This window comes from Pecten maximus, chromosome 16 (assembly GCF_902652985.1).
Source record: "Pecten maximus chromosome 16, xPecMax1.1, whole genome shotgun sequence".
NCBI classification, from domain to species: Eukaryota; Metazoa; Mollusca; class Bivalvia; order Pectinida; family Pectinidae; genus Pecten; species Pecten maximus.
Genome location: NC_047030.1, coordinates 24939529 through 24954872, shown reverse-complemented (window position 1 = coordinate 24954872; position 15344 = coordinate 24939529). Strand labels below are relative to the sequence as shown.

Sequence of the window (15344 nt, the reverse complement as noted above, 5' to 3'; positions counted from 1 at the left end):
TTTATAAATCACTAATAAATCTTGTTATATCATTTAATTATATTAAAATTTGCATGGCATTTCATATACGTGTATTTTAAAACATAGCGTCATTTATCAGACTGTAAATGCCATTGCTCTTATACCTTCATACCTGGTAATCATACCCGAAAGGACAACAGCAGTATTTTCCAGGGCTAGGTAATTTATTGTAATGGCAACAACAGAAATTAAATATAGATCACCTCAAAATTTCTAATTCAAGAATAAAAGTAATAGTATGGACAAAGAACATTTAAAATGATCTGCAACAATATGATAAATTTGATATTCCACATATTACCTATATGTTTTGAGAGACAGATCATCAACCAGAGGTCAAATATTTTCTGTGAAACGGAAAATTTATGCAAAGACAACTCAATTTAAGAATTTCTGACATATCATGACATTTATTATTCCAGGTAAATTAAATCGTCAGATTTAGTCATGTCTGTAAAGTGTAATGTGTCATACTGATAACAAAAACAGAATTTATATTAAAATGACCTTGTGAACCATGAGATAAGTATAGCTAATCTTTCTTATGTTTGTGTTTCTTTTTCCTCTTGTGATGTGGAACTTCCAGAGTTTCTGTCTCTGCAGCATCACAATCATCAGCTAAATCTTTGTGTTTATGCTTTTTCTTGTGTTTTTTCACTTTATCAGACATGCATTCCTCTACCGTTTCAGTAGCCTCCATATGATCTCCATCCGAGTTAATGTCTAAATCTTTGTGTTTATGTTTTTTCTTGTGTTTTTTCACTTTATCAGACACGCATTCCTCTACTGTTTCAGCAGCCTTGATACGATCGCCATCCGAGTCAATGTCTAAATCTTTGTGTTTATGCTTTTTCTTGTGCTTTTTAACCACACCGGACTGGTCTTCCTTCCTAATTTCATCTATAATGCCAATATTCATTGACTGATTTCCATTTGTACAAACGCCGCTATCAGAATCATCTTCACCGTCGTCCTGATTCTCACAGCGTTTTGATTTATGTTTGTGCTTCTTTTTTTCCCTGTTCATTTCAGATTCACTTCCTTTTTCTCTGTGTTTCTGCTTTTTTGTTGCGATTTCTCCAGTAAAACTTTCCTCGCATTCTTTAAATTTCCTTTTTTTCTTTGATGAACTTGTTAATTCATCATCATCTGCAGTTGTTCCACTAGTCTCAAAATCATCCTTCTCCTTTTTCTTCTTCTTTTTCTTTGTCTGTTTATGCACTGTTGTGTTTGAGTCTGAATCTGAATCTGTTTCTATCCTTTCAAAACATGCTACAAAGAATCCATTGGATAGCGAGTGTTCTGGTGACATTCGCAGAAAACAGTCTGAGCTGTCGTAACCAGGGAGACCTCTATTTGGCCAGTCAGGAAATGCTTTACACACTTTGAATTTGCCCTTGACAATGGTTTCCAGTTCTTTGATGACTTCTTCATTCTCTTCGACATGTATGGAACATGTTGAGTAAACTAAACGTTTCAGGTTTGGGAATGTCATCGCATGTTTTAGCATGGTCACCTGCAAGAGAAGATTTATCATTTACAAATGGTTTGTTTTTGCATTATTTAATGTCCTATCAGCAGCTATGGTCATTTAATGACAGCCTCCGCTGTGTGCAATGTTTACTTGGTTTATCGCCATGTGAACATCCATAGTCATTCTGAGGCAGGGTCCCCTTGTAGTAGTTGGTGACTACTTCACTGAACAACATATGGCAGGCCCATTGCAATACCATCTACAGCAATTAGGGTAAAGTGTCTTGTCCAAGGACACAATGACAACAGCATAGACAGGCCCGTTTCTCAGCTTCCCAAAAAACATAAACCGACACAGGTAGGGAGCATCAAACCTCGCACCTCGGATCTTCACCTGAGGTTACATGGCCTGCAATCTAACAAACTGAGCTATTGCAGCCCCATCCCCTGTGTGTAAGATGCATGCATATGGTGAGTGTGTGTTTAGGAGGCTTTGGTATATTCATGTTTATTTCCTTGTAATAGCTTCAAACTGATGCTGACGTAAAGACTTTATAGTGCTACCTTATACTGAAGCATACTGCTGAACACACCCAGCAGGATACCCCACCTGGCCACATAAGCAAAAGATTATCATCATGTAACTGTTCAACTGAAAATGTCCCACAACATAATTTTGATACTGATCTTTAAACACACAACTGAACAATTTATTAAACCATCTTGATATTAAGTTGATAGTCTTTTGCTATTCAAATCAACATTGTATTATGTTTATGTATAAAACGATATACATCTCTACAAGGAGAGACACATTCTATCTACCTGGAAATTTGACAAGGAGTCCAGCCTCTTTGATGAGGATGATGATTGGTCATCTATTGCCTCGTTCATTCTGTTCACTATTCCTGAAAACAAGATACAGTAAAATGTCAATACATATTCTGTAATCAGGCACAGAAATTGATTTCAGACCTCCACAAAGCCTCATTTCTACCCCAAATTTGACATCAATGAGTGGAAAGATTCATATCCCATAATATTTATGATAACTTGAACTGCAAGCCAAAATTCAACTACTACCATGCTACCCCTCATTTGCAACCATGACAACCCAATAACATCTTTTGTATACCAATTTATTGCATTTGCTATCCCTCAAAACACTAATATACCAATTTATTGCATTTGCTGTCCCTCAAAACACTAATATACCAAGTCATTGTATTTGCTATCCCTCAAAACACTAATATACCAATTTATTGCATTTGCTATCCCTCTAAACACTAATATACCAATTTATAACTATAGACCACATCAAAATTTTGACCAATCGGAAACCTCCATTACAGTTCCATAGTACCAGTTCTGGAAACACCTACATATTAGGCATTAATTAGTAAGTTACACTACTTAACCAAATTTGAATAAAAAATCTAAGGACTGATGAGCTATTGGTCATTCCACAAAACCTGTTTATAGTGACCTGGTTACCGTGACAACCAAAATTTCTGAAAACAAATTGTAACTATCAGCACTTGGTTCAAAGCTCAAGACACCAGTGATATTATCAGCACTGTTGAAATAGGGTTCTTACAGACAATCCCTGTTGAGATACTTTCTAAGTACCCAGTGAACTTACCTGAGCCGCTACAGGATGGATCAACCAGCATATACTCTACATCCTTGAAACTGTCATTATGGGGATCAACTTTGAGAAAATCCAGACAGTCTGGTACGACACAAGTCACTCCCACCTTCCTCATCAATCCCTGAAGTGTAGCCATTCGCCGACCATCCTTGTCAAAGGCAAACACTGTTCTGTGGGGAAGAAATAAGGGAGATAAATTAGACATTTCTGTGGGGGAGAAATAAGGGGAGATAAATTAGACATTTCTGTGGGGGAGAAATAAGGGGAGATAAATTAGACATTTCTGTGGGGGAGAAATAAGGGGAGATAAATTAGACATTTCTGTGGGGGAGAAATAAGGGGAGATAAATTAGACATTTCTGTGGGGGAGAAATAAGGGGAGATAAATTAGACATTTCTGTGGGGGAGAAATAAGGGGAGATAAATTAGACATTTCTGTGGGGGAGAAATAAGGGGAGATAACCAGAAACTCCAGTGGGAGAGTCAAAGTCAGATATTCTTCTGTGTGATAGAAATATGGACAGATGAATTGGACACTTCTGTCGGGAGATTATAAAGCAGGCTGTTTTGTGGAGGAGGTAAAAGGCATACACTGCTCTGTGGGGGAGAAATAAGGAGGCACTTCTTTAGAGGAGTCGAAGACAAACATTGTTTTGGGGGGGGAGTCAAAGGGGATGTAAACTAAAGCTGTGTTGTGATACTAGTCTAGGACCTTATGAGAATCGTTGTACAAACTGAACGATTCCCCTTGACTGATGACCACCAGGATATGATTAGGTGTAGAACCTGAGGTTATTACAGGTGTAAATATGAACCTTATTACAGGTGTAAATATGAACCTTATTACAGGTGTAAATATGAACCTTATTACAAGTGTAAATATGAACCTTATTACAGGTGTAAATATGAACCTTATTACAGGTGTAAATATGAACCTTATTACAGGTGTAAATATGAACCTTATTACAGGTGAAAATATGAACCTTATTACAGGTGTAAATATGAACCTTATTACAGGTGTAAATATGAACCGAATCTGTTGAGAGGTTCTAATGGTATGTCATTGAAAGTGATTGAATAAGAACAGTACATGATGTAACAGGATGACGGACATTGATAAAACTTCATGCAGACCCCCTCCTGGTGGAGACATAAAAATTTAAAGCGTGTATATAACATCCAGCTCCTAACAACAGAAACGAAGTAAATTACCATAAAATAATTATATAGATTAACTGTATATACTACTTATATAAATACAGTCAAACTTCGATGTTTCGAAGTTCAAGGGACTAACAGAAAAACTTTGAAACAGCGGGACTTCGAATTATTCATGGTTGACAATAGATCGATGTTTTCTTGATAATGACCATATCTGTTAACGTTATATGTCCTCGGTGTCTTCGTGTTGATCGTCGCCTGTCAGGCTCACATCGAAAAGTTTAGTTAATTTATACCTCAAACACAACAAAATAAAAAAAAATTTCATTAATTATACCTAAGCATTTTATTAATTAAACAAAATATGTATCGGTTACAAAACACATATCGCGTTTAACAGATAAAGCAAAAGAAGTACAATGCACACTTATGTAAGTCGTTAGGCTTTTCTGCTAAAGACACGTGCGTTTACGTTATGTGCATATAAAATACGGAATGCCGATCGATTGGAGAATGCATGATTGAATGACAAATAATCGATTTACTTGGATATTTATGTATAAGTTTGAAACGTGACACTTTGAATATGAGTGAATCCACCGCTAATTGTTTGTGTTTAAAATTGGTCCGGTTGTTTTACAGTTCCGTAAAATTTACTCACCGACCGCTGATTTCAATGGCGGCGGAGATTATCAGAGACGACTACCGAAATGTTTTACCGGAGTGATTAAATGTCATGGCTTCTAAATACACCTTTTATCTATCAATTTGGTCTGATTATTAATTAACCCCATGACCGGGAGTGACAACACACGCTATCGTTATCCCTATTGTCAGTCAGGGCATTTGGGGGAGAGGTGTGAAATCTTGCCGCAGGGGTCACGACAAACACCTGTCCAGTGGTCAGTACAGGTAAACTTTTTGTTCGAATCATGAGATGTCAATTACCTATAATATCATAGGTAACGGGTCATGAAAAAAGTTCGATACATCGAAAACTTCGATTTATAAAAATTTGAATCATACATAGTTTCGTTAGTAGTGTTATATAGTGAGAAAATTCGGGACCAAGCAAAAAAGTTCGATACAGCGAGAAATTCGAATCAACGAAGTTCGAATCATCGAGGTTTGACTGTATATAACATAGTAACAATTTGACTCGAACTCACGATCTACGACATCCAATCGCCTAGCCAGAAATACCCGCAGCTTATACCGCTATGCCACATCGGCGTTCTTAAAAAGAACATTTCAATGGCGCAGTGATGGTCGGCCTGATAACCTGACATGATCATTGTGGAAGTCATCTATTAGATAATATGAATACCTGGATCGCAATGTATTTACACACATGGATACGAATTGTACACATATTACAAATATTCATCGACTTATATAAATAGGTATATATCTTACCCATTATTGTTTATCAGACTGGCAACATGGCTACTCTTGTTACCAGGGGCAGCACAGCAGTCAAGGATTGTGGAGCCCTCTGGTGGGGAAAGGACGTGGGCAGGGAAACAACTGGCCTGTAAATTATCAAAATGTTATTATGTCAAAGATTGCAAGGCTTTTTCATTGACTGGTCCATACTGTATTTTACTGTATTCACTTCACAGATATAGCACAGGGATGTAACTTATTGCAATGCATGTACATCAGCCATGTAACTGTGACAAAGGAATAATTCTGATCTATTCCTGTGTTCCTCATAGATTTATGTAACAGATTATTTGGAAGTGTTTAATCCCTATTAATTGGTATCAACTCCAGTTAAATTCATTCTACATCAATATATAACATGATTTGAATTGATAAAGAGAAACATTTTATAAAATCTAATTAGCAAAAAACTATTTATTGAACTATAATTCTATTCAATATAACAGATATTAAATGAAATTGGCAGATATCGAAACATTTTGTATATATAAACAATACATATCTGGTAAATTATTTTATTGATTACAGGTGTTTGAAGTAAACAAATATTCAATTAGCTTATAAAATTAAATGATGTTTGATTAATTTGCTAAGAACATAAAAGGATTTATTGAAGGAAAATGGGCCGGGGCATGACAAGGTTTTCGCTGACATAAAAATGATCCTCACCTTATCCTGCAATATGATTTTCCCAGAGATGAGCAGCTGGTTGTCATGGAAATCAGTATGTGGGGGAAAGACGAGGAGATCAAATAGATGTGGGTCCTGTAGGAACTGGTGCTCCTGTAGGCCAGCCACCGTATCTCGGAATCTGCATTGCAATGAATATTTATAAATAAGATTCGTGAAAACCAAAATCTACATAATACATAGATGTAATCTGTTTGAATTAGTCGCCTTTTCCTCTGTATCACCACTTCAGGCCATTAGCATCATTGACGAGTCCTAGAAGGACAAAACAGCTGTATAACGTTCCTAGCATTACTGACAAACAACTATATGATGTCCCAAACATCACTGATGAGTCCTAGAAGAACAAAACAGCTGTATGATGTCCCTAACATCACTGACAAGTCCTAGAAGGACGAAACAGCTGTATGGTGTCCCTAACATCACTGACGAGTCCTAGAAGGACAAAACAGCTGTATGATGTCCCTAACATCACTGACGAGTCCTAGAAGGACAAAACAGCTGTATGATGTCCCTAACATCACTTACGAGTACTAGAAAGACGAAACAGCTGTATGATGTCCCTATCATCACTGACAAGTCCTAGAAGGACAAAAACAGCTGTATGATATCCATAGCATCACTGACAAGTCCTAGAAGGACAAAACAGCTGTATGATGTCCCTAACATCACTTACGAGTACTAGAAAGACGAAACAGCTGTATGATGTCCCTAACATCACTGACGAGTCCTAGAAGGACAAAACAGCTGTATGATGTCCCTAACATCACTGACGAGTCCTAGAAGGACAAAACAGCTGTATGATGTCCCTAACATCACTTACGAGTACTAGAAAGACGAAACAGCTGTATGATGTCCCTAACATCACTGACAAGTCCTAGAAGGACAAAAACAGCTGTATGATATCCATAGCATCACTGACAAGTCCTAGAAGGACAAAACAGCTGTATGATGTCCATCACAACTGTTGGCATCAGCACATGAAATCTAGCTCTCTCTCCCTAGGTAAAAAGAAGATGTTTCATTGCTCAAGTCCGCACTAAGATTCTGGTTCAAACATACCCCTCAGCATCCTTAATTGGAGTGACCACTTGTTCCCAGCCCTCTGATTCCAAAGTACTAGTCACATCTGACAATGATGACTGCAGCAAATTGACCCTCACATATCTGGGTAAAGCACCTACAACATACAGATAATGATAGTTTGTATACTACTCTCAATAGTCATCATGACAGCTTGAGCAATCTTACAAATTGTTGATAATTTCACTTATTGAGATATTTGACCTGCCAGATGACATTCATTGTAAAAATTCAGGGGTTGTATTCAGATAAAATCTCTGTATTCATGATAACTACTCACTGTATACCTGGTATTTTACACCCCAGGTTATTTTCGCCTTTTAGCAACACAAAAGATATTCGCCCCATTTTAATTTCACCCTAAACTACTTTTAAGAATTGTCTTTTCCTCGTTTACAATCGGAAAATTACGTTCGGAATTCTCGATACAATTACACTCGAAATACTTGGGATTTATCGAGTTCCCCCATTTTCTTTTCTTTGCATATCCCGCTGAGGTGTGAAATGTAATCAGGTGTGAAATACACAACGTTTACCTGTGTTCAGATTTACTTTTAGTCTATATTGATTCAAATAGTATCAGGTATGCATGGTCGATTTTAAGCAAACACGATGAGTTGTAAGGGCTCATTCCCGGAACACCAACTCTGGTAAAGACAAAGGGAGGTGTTTCGATAGGAAGGTCTTTGAAGTTTAGTTATAGTCTGTTTCAATATGAAATACCAACTCAGGTAAAAAAATAGAGTGAGCTCAGGGTATATGAATCAGATGTAGTTTTCTAAATTCAAAGCACTATCATATAGAAAATTTTAATAGTAATAATGAAATGACAATATCATATGAATAAATATATATAAAATGAATAACTTTAAAGCATTTTACAATAATTCTACAATAACTTAATTATCTATACAAAGCTGAAAAACGTAAAAAGTTAATCAATATGAAAAAAATACAAAGTCTAACTAATATTGCTTTACTACTTTACGGTCAAAAAGTATTGATTTAAGATTCTGTAAGTATTTAAATGTTGATAATCAGATATATATTTACACCATAAATGAACTAGAACTGTCGCCAGGATGTTTGACTAATACCCCCGCAATCTGCACGAGTCAATGGTGAATTGGAACTGTTAATTAGAGGCTTACTAAGATAACCCAGTAATAAAGTGACCAGTTGCCATAGCAACCATAATTTTGAAAAAAAAAAAAAAAAAGTGGCATGCACATCTACACATGGTCCTCTATATTTGTGTGAAGTTTCATTGAAATTGGCCCTTCGGTTTAGGAGGAGTTGTCTGGACAAACTTAAAGTTATGGTTCTTATCAGAAAATCTGTTTATAGTGACCAGTTGCCATAGCAACCATAATTTTGTGAAAATAAACTGGCATGCACATCTACACATGGTCCTCTATATTTGTGTGAAGTTTCATTGAAATTGGCCCTTTAGTTTAGGAGGAGTTGTCCGGACAAAACTTAAAGTTATGGTTCTTATCAGTAAACCTGTTTATAGTGACCAGTTGCCATAGCAACCATAATTTTGTGAAAATAAACTGGCATGCACATCTACACATGGTCCTCTATATTTGTGTGACGTTTCATTGAAATAGGCCCTTCGGTTTAGGAGGAGTTGTCCGGACAAACTTAAAGTTATGGTTCTTATCAGAAAACCTGTTTATAGTGACCAGTTGCCATAGCAACCATAATTTTGTGAAAATAAACTGGCATGCACATCTACACATGGTCCTCTATATTTGTGTGAAGTTTCATTGAAATTGGCCCTTTAGTTTAGGAGGAGTTGTCCGGACAAAACTTAAAGTTATGGTTCTTATCGGAAAACCTGTTTATAGTAACCAGTTGCCATAGCAACCATAATTTTGAGAAAAATAAAGTGGCATGCACATTTACACATGGTCCTCTATATTTGTGTGAAGATTCATTGAAATCGACCCTTCAGTTTAGGAGGAGTTGTCCGGACAAACTTAAAGTTATGGTTCTTATCAGAAAACCTGTTTATAGTGACCAGTTGCCATAGCAACCATAATTTTGAAAGAAAAGAAAGTGGCATGCACATCTGCACATGGTCCTCTATATTTGTGTGAAGTTTCATTGAAATTGGCCATTTAGTTTAGGAGGAGTTGTCCAGACAAACTTAAAGTTATGGTTCTTATCGGAAAACCTGTTTATAGTGACCAGTTGCCATAGCAACCATAATTTTGAAAGAAAAGAAAGTGGCATGCACATCTACACATGATCATTAATATTTGTGTGAAGTTTCATCGGAATTGGCCCATCGGTTTAGGATGAGTTGTCCGGACAAAATGCGTCTACAGACAGACGGACGGACGGACGGACAGACAACCTGATTCCAGTATACCCCCCTAACTTCATTGCGGGGGGTATAAAAATGATACCAGGCTGAATTTGCTGAAATAATATAAAAGAATGTAAATTAGATAATAGCATTAGTCAAGAGTATTTTTTAAATATTTACACTAAATCTGAAAACAAGCAAAAATTAAATCAATATGGCACGTTTTTACAGAAAATATGATTCAAAAGTATCCAACGATACAATTGTTTTATAATTCAAGATTCAGTAAGTACATATGTATGCCTAGATGTTGATAATTCAAATATCAAAGCAAAATATGACGATTTTCCAAAGTGGGCTTCAGTTTTATACACTACTTCTGAAACAGTTTGGCAATCATTGATACATTATACAATACAATAATATTTCATTAACAGCTAATGATTTTCTGATCACCTAACAGGTGAGTTGATTTACCTGAGCTGATTTACCTGTGTTCTTACATTGATGATATTAATTTCTGTAACAGACTATAACTCCCTATCAACACACCTTAAACCCTGTGTAAATACCCCACCCTAACCAGAGTTAGTGTTCCGGGAACACCCCCCCCCCCCCCCCCCCCCCCCCCAGAGTCGGTGTTGGGGGAAGACCCCGTTGTAAGTTCACCGTGCCGTGACTAATTACTGACCAGTGTTTTCTCTTGTTCATTTGTCATCGATGGAGGCACAAGCAATGGTGAACTGTCAACTCATAAAATCAGCCTTTCACAATGGCAAGAATTTGATGCTATTTTGTGTACATCATTTAAAAAAAAGACTGGATTTTTAAAGTTACTTAGTATAGTTTTTTTTTTAAATCAAATATACTAAACCTAATTCGCCGTCTTAGCCCATATTCTCGATTTAACTCAACGTGATATTGCAAATTTACAAGGCCTAACTTTAGATCTAGATTTTATTTCATATTTGAGCTTGAAATATTCGCCGTCATCTTAAATTCACCCTATCATCAAAGGACGAAAATGACGAAAATGAAACAGGGGCGAAAATTACCAGGTATACAGTATATTTAGTAAACAAATTTAAGATTATTATTACACTGGTGTACATATTTTCTTAATCTTATAGAATACTCAATAATTACTAGGTGATGGTGGTGTGGGGGGTTAGGTGGAGACAAAACGTCCCTCCTGGTAGAAATTGTTTAAATGCTGATGAACCTAATGTGGACACAATAGCATCTGAGAGGTCTCAATAGAAAACCCAGATAATATTCTAAATTGTTAAAAAAGAGTGAGCCGAACATTGCTGTTCTTCCTTAGATCAGGATTTTAATGCTGAGAGCCATTACAGAATAAATAGTTATAGAAGTTTGCTGCTGTGTATTTTAATATGCTTATTGAATAATAATGAAAGCTTTAAGACGTGCAAAATTGTATGTGTATGGAATACACTGAAGAATATGAATAATGAAAGTTGTTTTTTTAGGAAATTAATGAAATGTGATTTGCACGCTTTGTCATCATCTGAAGCCTCCAAGTTTGATCTGAAGAGGCCAATATCAGGATTACTTATTATAATTATGAAGCTTTAAAAAATAAATGAAAATTATTTTTAACATTGGGGGAATACTCTAGTTGGGATGCATAACTAGGCACCAAGGGCAACATATAGATCATATCTGAGAAAGATCCCTTTGGTGCTTTCTGAGAAATAGTGTTAACAAGAATTGTTTAAATACGGATGACTCCACCAATATACACTCTGCCAATGACAATCAATATTTACCCATGAACGATGTCCCATTCCGAGGCAGAAGCTGTTCCCAGGATGTAACACCAGCATTTGCTAACATGGAGTCATACTTCTTTGTCAGGGCAGCACGATTACGAGTTATTACTTGCTGAAAAATAGAATAAATATAGAATATACAACTAGAAGCATGCAACTACAGCTATCTCTTAAATATACCTGTATTAGGTACACAACGGAGATTGAATTGGCTAAACACCAGTCAACAGGTAGCCCAATTGGTTAGAGAGTCTGTCAAGAGTCCCTGTCTGGTCTTTGGTTTTTCTATCTATTGCTACATTAAGTGCCCAACCAAATACCCATGGAAGGTGTTATAGGGTCCTGTACATGTGTGTGTCTATATATATGGAGTTAAGTAATTTGTTGAAGGAGGCAGGAATGTAGCGGAACTGGACTTGGTTGAACGTCGGTGTCCAGGCAGCTCAAATGGTTAGAGTGCCTGTCTAGAGTTTGGAGGTCCGGGGTTGGAGTCTTTGTCTTGTTCATTGAACTTTTCCTCTCCTCTTATAAGCATCAGGTATTTTATTATTATAATTCAGTTTATATCAACTAATACATGTGGTTCTATTAATATATTTGTGTTGCAAAGTATCTATGACACTTGAACAGGGCAAGAAATAGGTTATGTTACTAAAGACTTACTATATAAATATATGGACACAATTTCATATTGTAGGATCCAATTACACGTGTGCAGATTTTTTAAAATAGGTTAGGGATTGCAGATACATGTACCTGGATGAATTTTAAATATATTTTTAAATGTACAAGATACAAGATGCTACTGTGTATATACTGGGTATACTATAGTTACAGCATGCAAGCTTAAGAGGAAACCTCACCTTTAGTCTTCCAGCATGTTTGATGTCACGACCGACCACGAAATCATGGACAAGTGTCCGAGCCAGGAGATTATCTCCCTTCAATAGATGTTCTTTTGTCAGGAGTTTGGTGCTATCCACCAGCTGCTGCAGCAAGGAACCATACTTCAGTGTCTCACAAACTAGGCCAATGAGCTGTGGTTTGTTCTGTGGAAAATCAGCATGTATGTAAATTCATCTTTACATCAATACAACCTTAAACACAGAAACATATGTGACAGAGTACACAAAGAGTACACAAAAACATGTGACAAGAGTACACAAATACCTGTGACAATACACTGTGTAACAAAATATGTGACAGAGTCAGAAACATGTGACAAGGAGTACAGAAAACATGTGACAGATTATAAACAACATGTGACAGAAATACAGAAAATATGACAGAGTACAGAAAAATGTGACAAGCACAGACATGTGTGACAGAGTACAAAAAAAACATGTGATAGCTAGGACTTAAGTACAGAAAAATGTGACTATCTACAGAAACATGTGAGAGAGTCAGAAGCATGTTACAGAGTCAGAAACATGTGACAGTCTGAAATATGTGACAGAGAGTACAGAAACATGTGACAGAGTCAGAAACATGTGACAGTACAGAAACGTGTGACAGAAAGTACAGAAACATATGACAGAGTCTGAAACATGTGAAAGAGTACAGAAACGTGTGACAGAGTCAGAAACATGTGACAGAAAGTACAGAAACATGTGACAGAAAGTACAGAAACATGTGACAGAAAGTACAGAAACATGTGACAGAGTCCGAAACATGTGACAGTCTGAAACATGTGACGGAGTTTGAAACATGTGACAGAGTCCGAAACATGTGACAGAGAACAGAAACATGTGACAGAAAGTACAGAAACATGTGACAGAGTCCGAAACATGTGACAGTTTGAAACATGTGACAGAGTCCGAAACATGTGACAGTCTGAAACATGTGACAGAGTACTGAAACGTGTGACAGAGCACAGAAACGTGTGACAGAGTCAGGAACAAGTGACAGGGTACAGAAACATACGGAGGAGTACAGAAAAAAACGTGTGCCCAATAGCACTCAACAGTCAACACAGTGAACACCCTCAGTGACTATATCAACAGCTGAACTTTCTAAGAGTTCTAGCTAGCACGGCAATTTTGGAATGGTGATCTGTGACTGTGATCATGTCCGTATAAGGAAAATAGAAAAATGATCCAACTATGGTTTTTGAAAAATTCTCTGGGTAACAACTAACTATATCTTTGGGAGGGGGGGGGGGGGGGCATCATCAGCCTTGAGTAATCATGTAATATGCCACTTTTTATCTGAATATGTATTAATTCTAGGTTAGATTCTACCTCTTACCTCATACTGAGAGCTGTAAACAAGATTTTTCACTGCCCCGTGCTTTTCTAAAACTTTGTGCAGAACTTTTGATCCCTCAATATAAAGATTCATTCTCTGCCAAATCTCACTAGACTGCCATGTGCTCGGGAAATATAATTTTCAGATCAAAAACCAAACTTGCAAAAGAATACCATTTTAATGAAGGGCTTAACTCGTCATTTTGCTAATACATGTTCTTAAGATATAAAGCTTGCTTGATTAAAATACAAAATTAAAGCTGTTGTTAACGTCATCCATTAATTTTACCGACATGACGTGTTACGTTCCGTTATATTGGTAGTTATATTTAAAGGAATGTTATCATACGGGTATTTCAAATATGTCCGCGCTCATGTAATAGCTGTCTACGTGTCAACGAAGATTTTGCCAAAGCGTTCGGCATCATCTATTACAGAAACTGGGAGAAGCATGCGAGGAATCATGATGATATGTAGTTCAAGAAAGAGTGTGTATTGCTATCAAACGACACTTAATGTACTTACTTATTCACAAATCATTGTTTGTAGGCAAAAGGGTCGCAAGCGATCAGCTGGCGATAGCTCAAGGCACAGGGACACGTCACAATAGTAATGTATACATACTCCAGTCTCCGGTAAAAGTCCGGGTGCGTTAACGTTGATCGACGCTCCTTACCCTTGTCGGCTTATCTGTCTCGGGAAGCAGAGACACGGGTCGGTCTGTGCTGTCGTAGTCGTGTCTTACTCCAAGACACTTTACCCTAATCGCTCTGGATGGAATGCGACGGTCCTACCCGCCGTTACCGTACGTTGTTCAGTGAGGTAGTCACTAAAAAAATATAACTCAACTATACCACAGACCCTTCATATGGGTGACTGTCCTGAATTGAAGCTCTAGATCTGATTGAAGTAACTCTAATCACTACTTTGAGTACAGTAATAATTTAAATAATTAACTCAAATGCAGGATAATTTGAAATAGAAATTAAATAACACAAGTTTTTTTTTATAAACGTTTGTAAACAAAAAGGACGCCATCTTTTTAACATGGTCCAATAACCAACCTGAGGCTGTAGCCTATATATTTGCACAATAACTTTTCTTTCTGATATATCTAACTTGGTGCTAAAATGGTATTTTTTCTCCGTTGACTGTATACATATAGCCAAAAGAAACAACTGAATTATTCTCATTTTGTGTGAAAATATACCACATTTTTTTGGTTATGGGGTCACTGAGAAATTTCAGTTATTAATTACTCAAAGTAGTAGGACAACACTCAAATGTATCAGTGCTCGTGACGTCGGTCGCCATCAGCACCAATGTTGTCTAGAAATGCAGAAAAAAAATTAACACAGCAGTTTTCAGTGTTTGTTTCGCCAATGGTGGCCATATACTGGTACTTTCTAACTCATGATCAGACACTTGCATACATGCTTGATTATGTACGCAGATTAAGTGAA

The 15344-nt window shown here is 36.8% G+C and overlaps 2 protein-coding genes across 4 annotated transcripts in view; one reads left to right on the top strand and one right to left on the bottom strand.

Annotated features, from left to right (window-relative positions):
* Window positions 1-171: 171 nt before the first annotated feature.
* LOC117344898 (probable 28S rRNA (cytosine-C(5))-methyltransferase) lies at window positions 172-14497 on the bottom strand. 2 transcript variants are annotated; one of them, XM_033907771.1, is made up of 9 exons: window positions 14407-14497; window positions 12499-12684; window positions 11633-11747; window positions 7505-7622; window positions 6422-6563; window positions 5723-5838; window positions 3137-3315; window positions 2320-2402; window positions 172-1537 (listed from the first exon to the last, which is right to left on the bottom strand). In XM_033907771.1, exons 3-9 carry the CDS (start codon window positions 11697-11699, stop codon window positions 554-556), a joined length of 1689 nt encoding a protein of 562 aa, XP_033763662.1. In that variant the 5' UTR covers window positions 11700-11747; window positions 12499-12684; window positions 14407-14497; the 3' UTR covers window positions 172-553. The 2 variants fall into 2 exon arrangements, with proteins under 2 accessions (XP_033763662.1, XP_033763661.1); XM_033907770.1 differs by lacking the exon at window positions 14407-14497 and adding an exon at window positions 13883-14028.
* LOC117344899 (glycosyltransferase 8 domain-containing protein 2-like) overlaps window positions 14220-15344 on the top strand; it is a 16801-nt gene continuing 15676 nt past the window's right edge. Inside the window, exon 1 of one of the 2 annotated variants that reach the window (XM_033907772.1) lies at window positions 14220-14369. In XM_033907772.1, coding sequence (XP_033763663.1) covers window positions 14333-14369 — 37 coding nt within the window. In that variant the 5' untranslated portion in view covers window positions 14220-14332. Of the gene's footprint in view, window positions 14687-15344 lie in introns of both variants that reach the window. The other variant, XM_033907773.1, reaches the window with a different exon arrangement.